Here is a 19796-nt window from a genome sequence, read left to right as displayed (position 1 = left end):
TAAATCTGGCGGTCAATGAAGTGAATTTTAATTCTTGTCTCTAGATAACACTTTTTTGTGAAATGTTTTCATTAAAATTATAGAAACTTCTTTTTCTTCTTCTTCTTCTTCTTCTTCTTCTTCTTCTTCTTCCTCCTCCTCCTCCTCCTTCTCTTCAAATCCCTTCTTCATCTTTCTTCTTTGCCTCGGTCTTCTTCTTCTTCATCTTCTTCTTCTTCTTCTTCTTCTTCTTCTTGCGATAAGTAAATATGCTAGAACTTTTTGAAAATTAGGACAAATCTGCCCTCGCAACTAAACTCTGAACGAAAGACGAAAACGTCGACCGCCGTCCCCGCCACCGGCACCACCCCCACTACCACCACCACCACCAACAACAACAACAACAATATCTCTATTACTGACAAATTAAATGTCCCAGACTGCTCTTTCAACCCGCTTTATGGCTAATCTGCCGAGTTTAAAAACTCGAACGATTAAAGAAGACGACAGCTTCTTCTGTCCCAACAACAATCGCGATTGGCTCGCGGCACAGTTCGTATCTTTTGAGGGGATCCGTCACAAATATTCGTTTTCACTTCAAACTTGACAATTATAACAACTTGTGGCATTTGTAGAAAAGTAAAAACACTTGACTGAGAAAAAAAAGGAGAAAAAGTGTTTTTCAACTTGGGAACAGAAATAGATATATATTTGTTTGTCGTTTAAAACCAGGGACTAAGGAGCAGAGAAAGATGAGGATCGAAGGTTTCCTTGCCGGCGTCTTCCTGATTTTAGTGCTGGGATTCATATGTCACCAATTTATTGCAAGGCGGAGGTGAGTCATGGCCGCGGGAGGGGTAATCGCAATGGGGGATCAAGGGCTGGGTAGATGAACAAGGGCACACACACGCACACACATGCTCAGAGTCATATACAAGGGAACACGCATACTCTCTGACACACACACACACACACACACACACACACACACACGCACGCACAAACGCTCTAAGCGGCTATCAAAAATGCATTTAAAAAGCTATTACGTACTAACGTGTCGAAATGAGTAAAAATTCCAAAAATTACGGAAAATGCTCGAGTATAAAAATAATTAAAAGAAAAAGCAAAGAATTAAGTTTTATGTGTTTATTTTATTGTGGCCAATTCTGTGTGACAAACTAACTTATCTCCCTTGTTTCACTTAACTTTCGCTATTTCAAATTAGAAAACAACGGATCGAGGATATACCATAATGATCTGTGTTTATTTTTTATTTATGGTAAAAACAGTTCTAGCAGATATTCTAATTGATCATTTTTTACGTAATTTGGGAGGAAGTTTTACTAATTTCGACATGACGCGTAAGTACCTAATAGTATTTTTTTAAATTTAAATTGTATTTTTTTAAATATCCAATTATAACAATTATAATGACAAGAAGCAGCAGCACTCACTAAGCACGCAATTACATATGCGCACGCATACAAATACATAGGCACCCTGCGTACAAATACACACACAAGCACACATAAACAGATGCGTATAGCCAGCACGCCATGACTGTAAAAGACACTGACACATAGACCATCATGCACGCATCGACTTTACAGACACGGCAGAACATACACAGGGTCGCATATATCAAAGGTCTTTTTATATCTAAGGCCATCTATCTATTTATCCATATATCCGACTACTCTCTCTCTCTCTCTCTCCCTCTCTCTTACACACACACACACACATGATGATTGCAACTTCTTGTCAGACGAGTGCCACTCCCTCAGACACTTAAAGTCCATGAGCCCAAAAATGACTTACATCGCCACAGGACCATTTTTATAGACAAATGCCTTAGGGGGTATCTATACACACATGATGTTACAGAGTCTTAGCTTTGTACGACAGCTAAGTCTCTGTCTCGGTTCAAAATGTTGAGATCCAGCAACAAGCAAGAGCACGATAGCCAGCAACAAGTTAAACTGCAGACCAGCTTAATGCGGGTACTGGTCTTCCGCTTAATAGTTTTTTTTAAATCAGAGATTTGCTTCTCCTAGAAAGGTTGCCTTCACCACGGTTATAGGAGCCCTCTCCACCCCAACACAAACATACATACACACAAACACACACGGTACTAGTTGACCGTTGACCCCAAAAAAGGGTTCATTCGCCCTTTGGAAGGTCTTGTTTTTAATCCTTTAGGGAGACTAGCCACCCTCCTTACCAAACAAGTCTGGTGGGGGAACCAGTTTAGTCGCCGGTGACCCGACCATGAGACAGGTAGTACTGGGTTACATGGTGCCAGTAGCATATGACATGACCTGACACACACACACACACACACACACACACACACACACACACACACACATACATACATACATGTATAAATTTGTTTGTTAGTCCACTTATATATCTACAGAAGAATTTTCAGGACGATTGGTGGCGTATGAAGCATAAAAACGCTATTGTTGTTTTTTAATTTATTATTTTTTTAATTTTGATATTTCGAGCAGTCTTCCGTTCTTTTTCAAAAAAATAACAAAAGTTGAAAATTTCGGTGTTCTCAGCGGTTTCATTCTTTTTGACAAAGCGCGAAGGACTCGAAATATCAAAATAAAAATTTAATAAATTCAAAAACAACGCTTTTATGTTTCATACCCTAACACTCACCTGAATGCGCGTGTGCGTGTTTGTGTGTGTGTGTGTGTGTGTGTGTGCGCGCGCGCGCGTGCCAATTAAAAAAAAATTAACTATAATGAAATTCGGTATAAAATGTCTCCTTGGAGATCGGGTAGATAGGCTTCCTTAGATCTGAACGACCACCGATATTTTTGAGGCGTAAAAAAATGAACACACACACACACACACACAAATTATATATTATATATTACTTATAAAAAAGTTATCTACAGATACGTGTTTCACTGTAGATATGGCGAAACACGTGTCTGTAGATTACTGTTTAATAAGTATATATGTTTGTGTGCCTGAGATAATATATATATATATATTATATATATGTGTGTGTGTGTGTGTGTGTGTGTGTGTGTGTGTGTGTGTGTGTGTGTGTGTATTTTGGCAGCAAGTCCTTATTCAAGCACGTCTGATTGAACATGACAAGAGTTATTCTTTTTTTTGGGGGGGGGTATCTTTTCAATTCGCCGAGCGGTCTTTTTATTTCAGATGGCATATTATATATTATGACGCCCAAAATTTGTTGTTCGGCCATATTTGCCATTCATATATATATGTATGTATGTATGTGTGTGTCTGTGTGTGTGTGTGTGTTATATTTTTACTTCTATGAAAAATAATAAATTCAATAACAACGACGCTTATATGCTTCATATAATGCCACTCACCTGAGTATGTGTGTGTGTGTGTGTGTGTGTGTGTGTGTGTGTGTGTGTGTAAACTACATACACACATACATATTTCTATTATTTATTCATGATCTTCTCATCTTTATATGATATTTTATGTATTATGCAGATTTTAGATTTTACATTTATGATTTCATTTTCATTTTTCCGTTGAACTGCTGTTTTCACAGGAAATGTTACTAATGCTGTTTTTGGTTGGTTTGCATATCAACCCTTTTCAGGTTATTTAATGCCGAATCCAGAGATTTTGAAGAAAAGATTTTTAATAGAATATATTTTCTTTTCAAGTCGGTTTCTATTTAACCCATAGTTGGGGCCCTAAAAAATTCAACCAGACACGGATAGGAATAGACGGAGGTTTTTAAACTCCAACTCACCCCTTTTCAATGTTTATTTAATTATTAAATCTTAAAACCTAAAATTTGTCAAATAGAATTGACCCCCCCCTTTTTTCTGCTTCTTCTAGTATCGCTTTCCCAATCTTAATAATCATTTCTGTTAAAGCCTGACGAAGTTACTGGATCGTTGATACGATTCGGTAACCGAAACATGTGTAACTAAACAGATAAAACGGTGATAAAAAATATATATTTTCTATGCAATAATATTAAGCACTTTCTTAAGGTTTTTACTAATTACCAGTTTTGCTATATATATATATATATATATATATATATATATATATATATATATATATATACTAGCAGGGGTGCCCGGCGTTGCTCGGGTGTTTGGAGGTGTATGCTGTGCAAAAAAAGCAAAAAAACAAAAAAAAATGGTTAATTTTTTAAAAATTTGACCCCTATTATGACCCCTTAAAATTTATAGTTTCGGGCTCAAATCACTTTATTAAGTTAGATCCAGGTTCAAGGAACCTATATCTAAAATTTCAAGTGTCTAGACCCAAAATTGTCGGAGGAGTTTGGTAGAGTTCTTAAAGGTCAAATCGTTGAAATTTGACCCCTTAACAGCCAAATTTCTGGCTGACATCCGTCACATCGATTTTCCCAAATCTCAGTACCCGGTATTTCAAATTTCGAGTCTATAGACTAAAAATTGACAGAGTTATTGCGTAGGGAAATGTACACAGACAGACAGACACACAGACAGACAGACAGACACGTTCACTTTTATAGATATATATATATATATATATATATATATATATATATATATATATATATATATATATATGTATATAGGTTTTGGTAAAATATGCGTTTCAATTATATGTCACTCTCTGTGTATACTAATCTTTTTTGTTTAGAAGCTCAATGGATATTAAATTTAACAACAGCGTATATATTAAATAGTTACATTCCAACACCCAAATATTTATTTTTCATTCAAAACAGTTCCTCCAGCATGTTAAAATTTCGGTACATTTTTCACAAATCCGTTTCGTTATGCAGAGACAAAAAGTTATTATTATGTCAATGCCGTCTCTTTTCGTGCATATACTCTTCAGAAAAAATTAGGAATTATTTGCTTAGATAGAAAAAATGCATGATAATATGATGCTGCAAGAAGGAAAAAAGTTCATATGAGACTCAACATCGGGTGTTTGTTCTGACAGCCATCTTTGTTCATATTTTAACGCTACTTCTAATTTTTCTGAAGAATATATGCACAAAAGAGACGTTATTGACATAATGATAACCGTTTGTTTCCCCATAACAGAACAGGATATCCGAGATATATGGAATCTGGATCTTGGGATCATCATAGAAAGCTTTGGTGTTTTTACTGTCCAAAGCTTCTTGAAGCTCGATGGCCTTCTATACCACAATCATTCCTTCATGGCTCTGAGAGACCTTTGCATGGGTATGCAGGTATGTATAATATCTCAGGAAGATGAACGCCTCTGCTTGCACGGTTCCAGGTCACCCTTGAGCAAGGTGTAGCACCTGTTAGCCTCCTTTTGAGGTCATGGAGGGCTACTATGCATACATGTATATATTTAGCACTGAGACTTAGAAATCCCCAGATGAGTGTCTGGGGGCGTATTTAGATCACTAGGAGATCTTTGTTAAGATATACATCTAGGAGAAATATATATATATATATATATATATATATATATATATATATATATATATATATTGCTTTTAAAACTATCCACTGACACCTGTTTCGTTGTTTACAACTCATCAGAGTGGCTGAATCTAGTGGACAATTATATTTTAAAAACAATACATATGCCGCTCCCAATTTGGGGGTACCAAGTTGGCAAAAGGGGAAATTATTCCCAACTCGCATTTAGGTAAAAATGCACTTTCATATAAATAATTGAATGTATCCAAAATGTATCGCAAACAAAAACAAATGAACATCACACACACATATATATATATATATATATATATATATATATATATATATATATATATATATACAGAGAGAGAGAGAGAGATTTCTTGTTGATTTTTTAAATGATAATACCGTTAATTAGCATCTTCACCTTGAAGATCTTTTTTTTTCTTTCTTAGAAAATCGCCCATATTTTATTTGAACATAAACAAATAATATTTTATTTATTTATTTATTATTTTATTTTGCTTATAAAACAGTAATCTACAGACATGCATGTTTCGAGAGCCTATCTATCTTCAGCGTAGCTTGACTGTTTCTAGGAATCGAACCTTAGACCAAATCTATTACAGCCTGGTGCGTTATCCGTTACGTTACGAAGTCCTAAATAATTTTACTGTTACTTTTAATCATCTTTAAACTTATGTAAATTTCTTGTTGATTTTTTAACGATAATACGATTAACGTCTTCACCTTGAAGATCTTTTTTTTCTTAGAATATATATAAATAAAGAATTTTGCAATTGTTTTTTTTTTCAGGAAGCGTAACTACCCAAAAAATGTTGTCATCTTGCACCAATTTCCCAGAATTCCCGTGGCCCCAAATATGTCCCCGTTTGCCATCAAGTTGGAAACTTATCTGAGAATGGCCAACATTCCTTATAAGGTAAGTGGATTATTTGATTATATGTTTATAAAAAATAGTTTGATTTGTTTTTTGATCTATGATCTGAGTTTTGGTTGGATTTTCTAATATATAAATTTATCATCCTTGTGCAGTTTATGCACCGTTAGATAATATTTTCATGTTAAATTTAATTGTTATGGTATCTATTGTTTATTAAATTGTTAACCGAAAGTATAAAATAGTTTTTTAAAAAGCTCTCCTTTGCATGTTAATAATGGCTTTCTAAATAATAATGCTATTATTTACACACTGTCTGTAAACAGTACAAATACCAAATTTATATTTCAGAATTTTTTAAATTTTATTATTATTATTATTATTATTATTAGGGTCTCTTGTGCTCGCTGGAGTTGGCAAGGTGTTCTCGGGTTCTCTTGAGCATCTACAGCGTTGTTCCATCACATACATACTACATATTCCCTGTCGCAACCCTATTCCCTCTGGAGTATATGATCTACTTGAATTAGATTTACTGCTTACCCACTGGAATATAGCAGTTGCATCTGTTACCTACAGAGTATTTCATGGTTCTTGTTTCATCGCAATGCTTAAATATCGTCCTGTGATGTAGCTGAACAGACCAAACCTGCAATGATATACATTCACATTAAACCCTCTGCATAATCACACTGGTGTTTGCTCAGAGATGTACTGGTAGTCTCCTTTCGTACTGTGTTCTGCAGTCCTGAACATGCTACCTCAGAATTGTGTGAATGAAGATGTATCATTTTCACATTTTCAGAGTTCTGTATTGAGTAACTATCGTGATGTTCCTAAGTGGGAGGACTTAATTGCAGGAAAGTGAAAGTCATTGCTACTTTCATTGTAGGATTACGTATTTGAGAGAAGCAGTTTAGTTGGATTAAATGTAATAGCTTGTAAACGAGGACAAAGGGTAAGCATACTTTTGTGAAACACAATTTATGAGTCGTGAGTGTTAAAGATTTGCATGGTAAGTGTTTGATTATTTTCCCGTAAGTTACATGGGAAAAACAACATTATTTTATTATATATGGTGATAACATTTTTAATATAATTATTAACTAATGAGACCTGTGGAAATTCCACAATGGTATCTTTCATATGTAATATATTGCTGCTGATTTTAAGTTCATAATTTTTATTCAAATGACCTTTTGGTACATTTGATAATTATTTTATGCTTGTTCTTGCATTTATCACCAGGTGTACGTCTTTGTCAAAATTATTTCTCGGTATAAACAGCTGAGATATTTAGCAACTGGTCTTATTTTTATATGAATTTTGAGAACCTTAAACTTAATATTGACTAGATGCTATGAACTTAAAACTAAAGAGAACTTCCATGAGAAAAGTTTCTTTCCAATAACTGTGGAACACAATACTCCGGTGTTGCTATTGGATTGTGGGGTTCCTATTTACAATGTCTCCCCACAAGACAGAGTTAGACACCAGGGTCGTTTTTTAATGTGGAGAAAAGGAACAAAAATAAAAATTGTCTCAGTCGTGAAAGATTTCTCTTCCACTGACAGAGAACAAGAAATTAAAGTGCAGCATCTGAAGAACAGATACTACACTTTGAGGCATTCATTTGCTCCCCCACTGAGCAAATTAGGCACAAGGCCGATTTTTAAAGTGAGGAGTGAAGGGGAAATGGGGACCAACTCCCCGGGGATTAGGGGAGCTGGATAGTGACAATTGGTATGAAGGGTTGCCCCTACATTGACCAAGGTCTTATATGTGGGGTCGCCCCCACATATGGTCTTTGCTTGCAGTATCTGCCGGAACAGATGGTATTTATTTGCTCCCCCACCGAGCAAATTAGGCACAAGGCCAATTTTTAATGTGAGGAGTGAAGGGAGGGGGAAGGGAAAAAGGGGACCAGCTCCTGAGAGGTGGGAAATGGGAGCTGGTTAATGGTCAGGCATGTGGGGTTGCCCCCACATCTGGTCTTTGCTAGTCATAGCTAGTCATAGCTTGCAGTATCTGCCGGAACAGATGGTATTTATTTGCTCCCCCACTGAGCAAATTAGGCACAAGGCCGATTTTTAATGTGAGGAGTGAAGGGGAAATGGGGACCAACTCCCCGGGGACTAGGGGAGCTGGATAGTGACAATTGGTATGAAGGGTTTCCCCTACATTGACCAAGGTCTTATAATGGTCTTTACTTGCAGTATCTGCCGGAACAGATGGTATTTATTTGCTCCCCCACCGAGCAAATTAGGCACAAGGCCGATTTTTAATGTGAGGAGTGAAGGGAGGGGGAAGGGGAAAAGGGGACCAGCTCCCGAGAGGTGGGAAATGGGAGCTGGTTAAAGGTCAGGCATGTGGGGTTGCCCCCACATCTGGTCTTTGCTAGTCATAGCTTGCAGTATCTGCCGGAACAGATACTACACTTTGAGATATTAAATCTTTTATTCATGTTAAAAAAATACAGTAAAATTAACGGTGAACAAAAAACTTAGGCACATGGCCAACTCAAAAGGGGGGATTTTGGGGGTCGTTGGTCATCCTTGTCGCTCCAGAACTAAACAAAGTCAAAAGTTTCTCCCAGCTAGTATCTTCTTTCACCATAATACCGCATTCACCCTTTCATCTTGGGGGACGTCCTAGTAACTCCCAATTTTTAAAACATTTTTTATTGACGTGTAAAAACAAAAAAGATAACAATAAAATGGTAACAATAATTCATTTGTGTCGAGGGAGGGGGAAGAAAAAAACAAAAGGTGATTAGTAGGACCCTCCCAACCCCGTCTAGTTGATAGACTGCCCGTTCCACTAGGTTTGTAAAAGGAACCTCGCTTCTGCGGGTCAGTCTCTAGGTGGGGATGCCCTCTAGATGGGGGTGAATGGAGAAAAGAAAATTTTGTGGGTAAGGGATGGAGGTTAGTTTGTATTTCTTTTTCTCCAAGATGGGTAAAATTTCGAGGAAGGGGTGAAAAACAAAAATTGCAGGTAAGAGGGGATGGGGATCTTGGAGGCTTCCTAATCGGGGAGGGATGGAACACACACTCAGCTAGCTGAGAGACTACTTGTTTAATTTAACTTTACAGAACTGCGCGTTCCACACCTAGGCGGGGAACACGTATTCGAATTTGGCTCCTCTTCGTACACACAGACTTGCCACATGTATCCATCTTCTGTCAAATGCCGCGCGATGCAGCCTTCTTCTATCACATCTGATCTTCACCCGTAGTTGGTGTTTAAAGAACGCGATCAGATCTTGATCAGAAAAAGACAACACCCCCCGGCAACCTTGCAGACGCGACGTCCAAATCACCATTCTCGCCACGGCCAGAATCGTAACGTAGACCATTTGTCTTTCCCGGTCCCACGGCGGCCTCACGTTGTCCACAACATTGGATACAGTAATTGGGCGAGGATGCTCAGGATCGATGCGAGCCGTCACCCCACTGACATACGACCAGTACTGGCGGAGTTCGCGGCAATCAAAGAAAGCGTGATCCGTAGTTTCCACAGCCGTTGTCCCACAACGGGGACAATCGGGCGACTCCAGAAACCCAGAACTGCATTGTATGTTGTTGAGTGGAAGTGCATTTCGGGCCAATCGCCAGGTCAGAGAGAACTCCGAATTGTTCAGATGACTCGAACCTGGCGCCCAGCTCCACGCGGAGCGGATCTCACTCTGCTGCCACCCCAAACGCGCGCATAGCGGGTCGTCAGCGGCCTCCCTCACTAGATCCCTGTGGAGTTCCCTACGGGTAGCAGTCACAAGGTCACTGGACCTTGGTAGTCGTTTTAGCGCGGCTCGGCACTCTTTCATGTAGGCAGATTCTCCCCGCGGCCTGCGACGGCTCTCGATGGAAGGGTCGAGAACGAGGTCGGGGAAGGCGGCAGTAACCACGGGGTGCCACGGTTGGTCCTCCTGCATATAGTTGCTCAGGAAGGCCAGTCTCTCAGCATCTCGATGACACTTCAAGTCCGGCATTCCCAAGCCTCCCTCACACGGACGTTGAATACAGACCTGTCTGCTCACCCAGTGTCTTCCTCTGTCCCAAAGGAGCGAGGACAAGAGTTCGACGAGAGCTTTTAGGTGTTGTGCAGGCAGGGGAAGTACGGCCAGTCGGTAAAGGATGAGAGGAAAGACGTAAGTGGCGCACGCCTCAGCTCTACCCTTTAAGGAAAGTTTCCTAGGAAGCCACGAACTGACTGCAGCCTCCACCTTTGACCGTACCTCCAACCAATTCTTGTCAAGCTGGAGACCCGGTCCGAACCACACGCCGAGGATCCGGACCGGGCCATCTGTCCAGCTGAAGGGCGCAGGGAGGTTTGCGTTGCCACTCCATGCGCCCAACCGCAGTCCTACCGACTTGTTGCGGTTTATCTTGGCCCCTGTAATTCTTTCGTACTGTGTGAGTGCCTCCGACACGACCTCAATGTCTCTGGAGCCCGACACGAAGATCGTGACATCATCGGCGAACGCGGATACCTTGGCAGCTGAGCCGCCAGGCAGAGCCATTCCGCGCAGGGCCGAATTTGCCTCCCCATGTCTCAGCTTGCGGAGAAGAGGCTCCAAAGCCAGGACATAAAGCAGGGGCGACAGCGGACAACCCTGACGAACCGACCGAGAGATAACAAAGGGTTTCGAGCGCTTTCCGTTCACTTGCACGACAGCCATGGGCTGCCGATACATTATGGAGATCCACTTGCAAAAGTCCGGTTTAAAACCGGCGGCCTCTAAGACAGATGCCAGGAAACGATGGTCGACCCTATCGAAAGCTTTGGACTGATCTAAGTTTATCAGCGCGGCTTCTGTGTCGTCATCTATTCCCCCCTCTAGGATCATGCGGATCAGGTGCAAGTTGTTCTGAATCGATCTCCCCTTCACAGCGTAGTTCTGTTCTGGTTCAACCAACTCGTCGATAACAACCTGCAGCCGATTCGACAGGACCTTGGCCAAAATCTTCAACTCTGTGTTTAGCAGAGTTATGGGCCTGTAGTCATCTAACTCTTCCCCTCCATGCCCGTCACCTTTCTTCAGCAATGTGATCACTCCCTTGGTCACCTGCCCTGGGATGGATCCCTGAGCAAACCAATGGTTGAACATATCCGTCAGAAGAGGCAGAAACATGGGCGACAGCCTCAAGTACAGTTCGTATGGCAGACCATCAAGTCCTGGCGATCTGTCACAGCTGACCTGCTTCAGCGCAGTAAAGACCTCCTGCTCCGTCACCCGGCCCTCGCAACCAGCCGCTCTAGCCGCCTCGAGGCGGGGAGAGTCGGCCAAATAGTCGCTAAACTCAAGGACCGGAAGATCGGGCTGCTGCGTAAAACGCTCCTCGAAATGTTCTCGAAACCCCTCGCAGATCTCCCGAGTCGATTCCAGGGTGCGTCCATTCGGATGTTTGATTTTTGCAATATATTTGTCCGAGCCACGCCTAGAAACCTCACGGCGCACGTCTGCATCAGAATTGACTGCTTCGTTGCCTATCTTTCTAAGCCTAGCTCTAACTACTTGGCCTTCGTAACGCTCGCTAGTCTCGCGTAGAAGGTCCTGCTTAGCTAGTTCCTGACTAACCCTATCACCCTCCCCGGTAGCCTGGGCTAGTTTCTGCTCTAGCTTCTTCTTCGTCTTGGCCTTATCTAGTGCGAGGCACTGGGCATACTTGACGGAGAAGCTTCTGATCTTGGCTTTGAGACCTAACCACCACTTACTCCCGGTAACCGCCCCCACTAGTGCCTTTTTAATCAATTCTCTTAACTGATCTTGGAAGTCTTGTCTCTCCAGAAGGGAGGTGTTTAACTTCCAGTACCCCGCTAACTTAGGCCTATTTCCTAGCTTCAGCCGGGCCATAACTAATTTATGGTCCGTCTGGCCTAGCCAAGTGAACGTGGGACAAGATAAGAAGTCTACTTCGCCTCTCCTAACTAACATCCTGTCCAAATAAGTATTTGGATAGGAGGAAACACTATTGGTCCACGTCCACATCTCCCGCCCTGGATGCTCGACCCGAAACCTGTCGACCAGACCGCATCTAGCCATCAGATCAGCCAGGCTGGACTCGCACCTCTCCGATCCTCTAGCTCCGCCTCCTACCTTATCTATGTCGGGGTCTAAGATGGAATTCCAATCCCCCATTAGCACTACCCGCTTCCGACAATCTACAAACGCGTCAAGCTGACTGAAGAATGAGACCCTCTCACGAGCGGTGCTGGGCGCATGAACCGCAATCACCCGAAACACAGAATCTTTTACGGCAACATCGGCCACAACCAGCCTACCCACTGCATCTCTATGGACAACGTCGACCGTCGCCGACAGGGTACGTTTAACCAGCACGGAAACTCCCTTCCCCCGCGGGCTGCCATATGCTGAGAAAACCTCAAAGTCTCGGGCCAGCACCTGACAGTCCACAGAGGAAACGAAATGCGTCTCCTGAATCGCAGCGACATCCACTCCCAGGGACAAGAGGTCGTGCCGGAGGCGAGCCGCCCGGCCAGATGATCTCAAGCCCCTCGCATTCAGACTAGCCAAATTCAAAGCCATGGTACCTACCTTAAGGTGTGTTACACTCAGCTCCGAAGTCAGCCGGGGAAAGGACACCGACGTTGTGTGCAATGCTCAAGGTGGTCAGGTTTTTCATGTCCTGACCTTCTCTCACAATGCCGCCGACATCCAAAGGGTAGGTCAATTTAAGGGCCCTATAGAGTGACGGATGGACCAACACTGGGACCCTTCCCTTGCATTGTTTTGACAGTTCATCAAGAGAAGGGTCATTTTTTTTAACCAGTTCAATTCCCGGAAACGCCCCTTCAGCGGCCTGCAGCCTTGTCCACAAGTTGGTCTTGCAGGCCTCTGGAGTTCTGACAAAGGTTATTAGGAGTGGGGCGTCCGGGAAATTTGAGGGGATATTTACATCTTTCCCCTCTATCTGTTTGTAATCGAGCAGAGGTTTTAAGTTTTTCCTCTGCCGATGGGAAATGTCTGTGGCCACAGATAGAGGGTCTACATAACATAGTTCCTCAGGGGCAAGGACCTTTGGTCTGCAAGAGGCAGAGGAGTCTCTCCTCTCCCTCGGTTCATTCTTTTCATTTTCTTTTTGGGGTAGTGGCTCAGTTTGCCTTGGTGTGGGGACGGGTGTTTGTGTGGTGCCTGGTGTTGGTGTTGGTGTTGGTGCAGTGTTTGGTGTTGGTGCGGTGTCTGGTGTTGGTGTTGGTGCGGTGTCTGGTGTTGGTGTGGTGTCTCGTGTTGGTGCGGTGTCTGGTGTTAGTGCGGTGTCTGGTGTTGGTGCGGTGTCTGGTGTTGTTGCAGTGTGTGGTTTGGGGGTGGAAGTGGATTTTGTTGTTAGGGGTGGTGTATGTTCACAGGGAGTGGGGGCCACCTTTTCTTCCTCTTTTCTTCTTTTGTTTTTCTTTTTCATTCTTTCGAATGAACCGGGGAGAGGTGAGGTTGAGTTCCTCTCCCTCTCACTTGCGGATTCATCCTCAGAGGAGCAGTCTTTTCTCCGCTTGATCCCCGTCTCGATTGGTGTGGGGACCGTTGGTTGTGTCTGCTCCTCTATTTGCTGCTGCAGCTGTTTTTGTTGTTGCTGCTCTCGCTGGTGTCGTTGCTGCTGCTGCTTCTGCTGCACTTGCTGATTTTGCTGTTGCAGTAGTTGCTGCTGCAGTTGTTTCCGCGGCATTGGCTGCGGTGGCTGTTGTTGTTTCTGCATTTGCAGAGGCTCCTGCCTCGATTTTTGGGCTGGTGGTGGGACGGTGGCAGAAGGGATTAAGTGTTTCCGCTTTTGTCTCACTACCGTGCTCCATTCTTCCCCCTTGGCCTCCTGGGTGGTTTGAGTTTTCCTTGGAGCTGGGGTTGGTGCTGCAGTTGCAGGGGTTGTTGCCGCCTGTTTTGGTGCGGGCGTTGTCTCAGTGGATGTGACCGCCTTTTGGGTTATTGGATTAGGGGTTACCCTTTGGGGGCAACTCCTAGCCATGTGGCCCTGCTTTTGGCAGAACCAACAGTGTGGACGACGGCCCTCCACCACTACCGTTATGCTGGCGTCTTTGTATGTCAGCAGCGGTGGTATTGCCTGAAAACCTTTCCTCTTCAGCCTCATTGCTATTGTGTAGCAGCCCAGGTGAGTCCCAGTTTTTGACCGTATTGGGGTCACCTGTTCTACCTCACCGTACTGGCTGAAGAGGCATCCTAATACTTCCGCAGGTATTTGGGTTGGCACATTAAATACCTGCACCCGAGTCCTTCTCTTGCCCTGGTATTCAGGTGTTAGTTTGACTCTCCCATGCTTTATTTCTTGGAGGGAGAGTCTCTCTGCATCTTCCTTGGTGGGTAGGAGGATGTCCCACATGGCGTAGCTCCTCTGGTACAGGTATAATACCGGGATATTTAGCTTATGTAGGAGCCCTGCCATGTCTTCCTTTTTCATCCCTAGGAGGCGGTTTTCCGGCATATCCGAGATGATGAGGGAGAGCACTCTGTCTTCGATTGCCTCCCAAGCGCCTGGCACTGGTTTAATTTCTGCCCCCTCTATGTATTGTCTGTACTTGGTCAAGTACAAGTCTTTATACTCTTGAGGGGACAGTTGCTTCTCTACAGTCTTCCCCCATGCCAACCCTCTTGTTGGTGTTGGATCTTTGGTGAGGTTGGACTGTTTTTGCTGTTCCTTGGCGGAAGGGTTGCTATTTTGAGGGGCATTTCCCTTTCCGCTTTCCTTTGGGACCGACTCTCCCTGCTCTATACTTCTTCCAGGAAATACTTCCCTTTTTGGGGAGTCGGCCTCCTGGGGAGCATTGTCCTTGGGAGCTTTTGCCCCTTTTGTTTTGGGGAGGTTTAGGCTGTATGCCCCCTCGTTTTCTTGATTTGCTCCCCTTTTGGGGCAGTAGCCCTCCTGGGGAGCACTGTCTCTCTTATCGTCCTTTGGGGCTACTGCCTCTTGATTTTTGTTGTCAGAGCGGGATGCCCTGTCCAACATTGTTTTTTCTCCCCTTTGTGGGGAGTCGCCCTCTTGGGGAGCTGCTGGTGAGTTTTCTCCCTTCTGGGGGGCGTCCTTCGGTTTCGTGTCCGGGCGGTATGCCCCGTTGCTTTTTGCTTCCCCTGTTGGGGAGCCGTCCTCTTGGGGAGCAGTTTTTCTTGTGGTAGCCTCCTGGCTGGGGGTATCTGTATTGGTGGTCCCCGGGCTGGGGGTGTCCATTTTTGAAAAAAGCTCTCTCTCTTCTGTATAATTCACCAAAATGAGTGACGTGGAGTCGGCGTCCAAATTGGGAGCCGACTTTGGCGCCAAAAAGAAGTGGCGCCAAAGGCGGCAAGAGGGGAGATAGAACTGAGAGAGGGAGTGGGAGGTTAGTGGAGGGAAGAGAGAAAGTGTTTCCGACCCTCCCTCGCGGGAAGGTCGTAAATTATCAGCTCGGATCCCCCCCCCGTGGGGGAGGGGGGAGAGCAGAGAAAGACAGACAAAGTGGGGGTGCGGACAGAACGCTACCCAACAAGCTCTCCGGGCACGAGAATGTGTCGCCAGAACACGACTGCCTATCGCTGTGTATGTATCAGAGAACAGATACTACACTTTGATCTTGCCCCGAAGGCCAAGGTGGGGTTGTATATATAATGAGTGTATATATGTGCGTTCATGCACGTTAAGTCTATATAAATATACGTGTGCATGAAACTGATGCTTGTATTGTCTAGTGGTTATAAATGTTCGTTTTGTGTGTGTGTGTGTGTGTGTGTGTGTGTGTGTGTGTGTGTGCATGATTACACATATTCAAACAGAGTTCACATAACATGGACAAGGTAACAGTCATTAGTTCATGACAGGTTCAACAAATATAACACATAAGTACACAATGGTCGTTTGATAATGGATTACTAAACTTAGGTTGTGGTTCCCTTCGTCTTTTGGAGGTCCTGGATATGACCTTAAACTATATCCGATGGTGAGGCACCACCTTGCGGGCTTTGGGGAGCGTGGAGCCATCCCTTAATTGCCATTGCTCCCAGGTCCACTCTGACCCAGAATGGTAGTACCTGTTAGGGTCCCAACTATGAAGTAAATAAAAACTGACTTGAAGAAACAAATATCCTATTAAAAAATTTTTCTTCAAAATCTTTGGATTTGGCATTAAATAACCTAAAAAGGGTTGATATGCTGCAAAACAAAAACAACCAACCAAATAACCAACGTCTCTTGGACACTGCAAGAAAACATTTCACTGTGAAGCAATAACAAGACTTCTTTTTGATTTCCCTCGTTTATTCTCATTTTCACAGTTAGGTGTTTCCCTCAGGGATTTACAATGATACGTATCTCTCTCTTCAGTCCTTACATCGTCTCTTATAGTTTGCTCAGTTGAATGCTTCCATGACTGACAAAGTCAACCTCCTCTCATGGACGGCTCCCTTGTTCTCTGACTCTTACTTGTATCTCCAGTCAATACATCGAAAGCTACTCTTTGTTACCAGGTCAATTTCATTGTTTATTGTTTATAAAATTGAATTCCTAAACCTATTTTACTACATAAATATCTCTGTAATATTTTATTCATAAACATTCCTACATCTAATTCAAAATTCCTCCGTTAGATTTTTAACAAATTCTTTTAGCTAAACATTCCTTTCTTTGAAAACATTCTCTCATCATATTTTTTTCTACATAACAGTTAACAAATCAATAATAATAATCGTTCAGATCTTTAGCATTACTCGCCACAACATAATACTCTGGTGTTGCTTTCCAGTAGACTATAGCATGTAGGCTGCATGTTAATCTTCACAGATAAAATCCTCACTTCAAATTTGTTTTAAGCCAACACAGAAGTAGTGAGGCTTAGAAAACTGTCATAAAAATGCTCATGGCAGCACAGAATCTGGTTTCAGTTGTTCAAGTAGTTTGTTTTTTTTAATTAAGATAATCAAATTTTACGATATTTAGCGGTTAAAAAGGGTTAGTTATTTTGAATAAAAACAAAATCTCTGTAGTCGAAATGAATTGTCGCCCTCAAATTTTGACAAAATTTAGAAGAATATGACTGTTCTCAGCCTTCTGTTTGCTTCCTCATAAAATTTGATTTTCTTAATTCAAAACAAAACACTACTTGATCAATTTACGTGATTTTTGGAATATGATATGTTTGTTTCGAGATGATAATGAACATCATAAAGATATTTCTGTTTTTTTTTTGTTTTTTTTTTTTAACTAGGTGTAATTCTAACTAAGCACCCTTTTCCATTAGAAAAATTCCGGCATAAAATCTTCATCATTGTTAAAACGAAAGAAAAAATACATAAAGTAAGAAATTACGCCAATATCAATTCTTATTTAAAACATTCTGAATCATGCAATCCGAAATAGCTTGATTAAGTGTTCATATCAGTCAGGAGTATGTCTTCGACAATCAGTCTGACAGGAACTCTCTTACTGTCAAACTGATGTATGGTTCCAGTCAGTTCTATGAGCTCCACTTCCTCAGATTTTACTTTATCTTTGAGAAGCAGTTATTTTATCACTAATCACCTGATAAAATATTGCTGACTATAAATTTAAAGAACAGTGTTATTCATTATTAGCAGTGAATTTGTTAAAAAATACTTAATGAATTTATGTGATTTTTGGAATATGATATCTTCGTTTCATGATGAGTATGTACATCATAAAAATGTTTGTGTATTTTTGTTTTTTATTAAGTGTAATTCTAAATAAACATAAAAAATTATTGTTGCTGCTGCTGCAGTTGTCAACTTCAATCTTGTGAATTTTTTAAATTTTTATCCTTTTTCAATACAAGAACGTCTACACTTACGAATTTTCACCGAAACACAAGACACCATGGATCATGTACAATGGAGAGGTCATCAGTGACACGCATTTCATCATCCAATTCCTGAATGAAAAATTCAACGTTAACCTCAACAACAAATTAAGTGAGACACAAAAAGCCGTCGCACGAGCCATGCAGAAAATGACTGAGGAAAATCTCTTCTGGTGAGAATATTATCTTATATTTAAAGTCAAGCCAGTCGCATTACCCCTGCAGTTTCTGTTTTGTTATTAATTGTTTTTTGTTTTTTTTGCCATCAATTGTTTTTTTTTTTTGTTTTTGTTTTTTTTGGTTATTAATAGTTTTTTTTTTTTTGCCATCAATAGTTTTTTTTTTGGTTATTAATAGTTTGTTTTTTTTTTCCATCAATAGTTTTTTTTTTTGGTTATTAATAGTTTGTTTTTTTTTTCCATCAATAGTTTTTTTTTTTGGTTATTAATAGTTTGTTTTTTTTTTCCATCAATAGTTTTTTTTTTTGGTTATTAATAGTTTGTTTTTTTTTTCCATCAATAGTTTTTTTTTTTGGTTATTAATAGTTTTTTTTTTTTTCCATCAATAGTTTTTTTTTTTGGTTATTAATAGTTTGTTTTTTTTTTCCATCAATAGTTTTTTTTTTTGGTTATTAATAGTTTGTTTTTTTTTCCATCAATAGTTTTTTTTTTGGTTATTAATAGTTTGTTTTTTTTTTCCATCAATAGTTTTTTTTTTTGGTTATTAATAGTTTTTTTTTTTTCCATCAATAGTTTTTTTTTTTGGTTATTAATAGTTTTTTTTTTCCATCAATAGTTTTTTTTTTTGGTTATTAATAGTTTTTTTTTTTTTTCATCAATAGTTTTTTTTTTGGTTATTAATAGTTTTTTTTTTTTTCCATCAATAGTTTTTTTTTTTGGTTATTAATAGTTTTTTTTTTTTCCATCAATAGTTTTTTTTTTTGGTTATTAATAGTTTGTTTTTTTTTTTCATCAATAGTTTTTTTTTTTGGTTATTAATAGTTTGTTTTTTTTTTCCATCAATAGTTTTTTTTTTTGGTTATTAAAAGTTTTTTTTTTTTTCCATCAATAGTTTTTTTTTTTTTGGTTATTAATAGTTTGTTTTTTTTTCCATCAATAGTTTTTTTTTTTGGTTATTAATAGTTTTTTTTTTTTGCCATCAATAGTTTTTTTTTTTGGTTATTAATAGTTTGTTTTTTTTGCCATCAATAGTTTTTTTTTTTGGTTATTAATAGTTTGTTTTTTTTGCCATCAATAGTTTTTTTTTTTGGTTATTAATAGTTTGTTTTTTTTTCCATCAATAGTTTTTTTTTTTGGTTATTAATAGTTTTTTTTTTTTCCATCAATAGTTTTTTTTTTTTTGGTTATTAATAGTTTGTTTTTTTTTGCCATCAATAGTTTTTTTTTTTTGGTTATTAATAGTTTGTTTTTTTTTCCATCAATAGTTTTTTTTTTTTGGTTATTAATAGTTTTTTTTTTTTCCATCAATAGTTTTTTTTTTTGGTTATTAATAGTTTTTTTTTTTTTCCATCAATAGTTTTTTTTTTTTGGTTATTAATAGTTTTTTTTTTGCCATCAATAGTTTTTTTTTTTTGGTTATTAATAGTTTGTTTTTTTTTCCATCAATAGTTTTTTTTTTTTGGTTATTAATAGTTTTTTTTTTTTCCATCAATAGTTTTTTTTTTTGGTTAT

The 19796-nt window shown here is 40.3% G+C and overlaps 1 protein-coding gene across 2 annotated transcripts in view; it reads left to right on the top strand.

The window, feature by feature from the left end:
• Window positions 1–287: 287 nt before the first annotated feature.
• Window positions 288–19796, top strand: part of LOC145259831 (failed axon connections homolog) — a 36422-nt gene continuing 16913 nt past the window's right edge. Inside the window, exons 1-3 of one of the 2 annotated variants that reach the window (XM_080117657.1) lie at window positions 288–814; window positions 6213–6339; window positions 18082–18278. In XM_080117657.1, coding sequence (XP_079973783.1) covers window positions 732–814; window positions 6213–6339; window positions 18082–18278 — 407 coding nt within the window. In that variant the 5' untranslated portion in view covers window positions 288–731. Of the gene's footprint in view, window positions 815–1201; window positions 1341–6212; window positions 6340–18081; window positions 18279–19796 lie in introns of those variants that run through there. The other variant, XM_080117658.1, reaches the window with a different exon arrangement.

Source organism: Euprymna scolopes, chromosome 35 (assembly GCF_053919585.1).
Source record: "Euprymna scolopes isolate OS-2025 chromosome 35, ASM5391958v1, whole genome shotgun sequence".
NCBI classification, from domain to species: domain Eukaryota; kingdom Metazoa; phylum Mollusca; class Cephalopoda; order Sepiida; family Sepiolidae; genus Euprymna; species Euprymna scolopes.
Note: the sequence above shows the minus strand (reverse complement) of the source record. Positions and strands in the feature narration are given on the sequence as shown.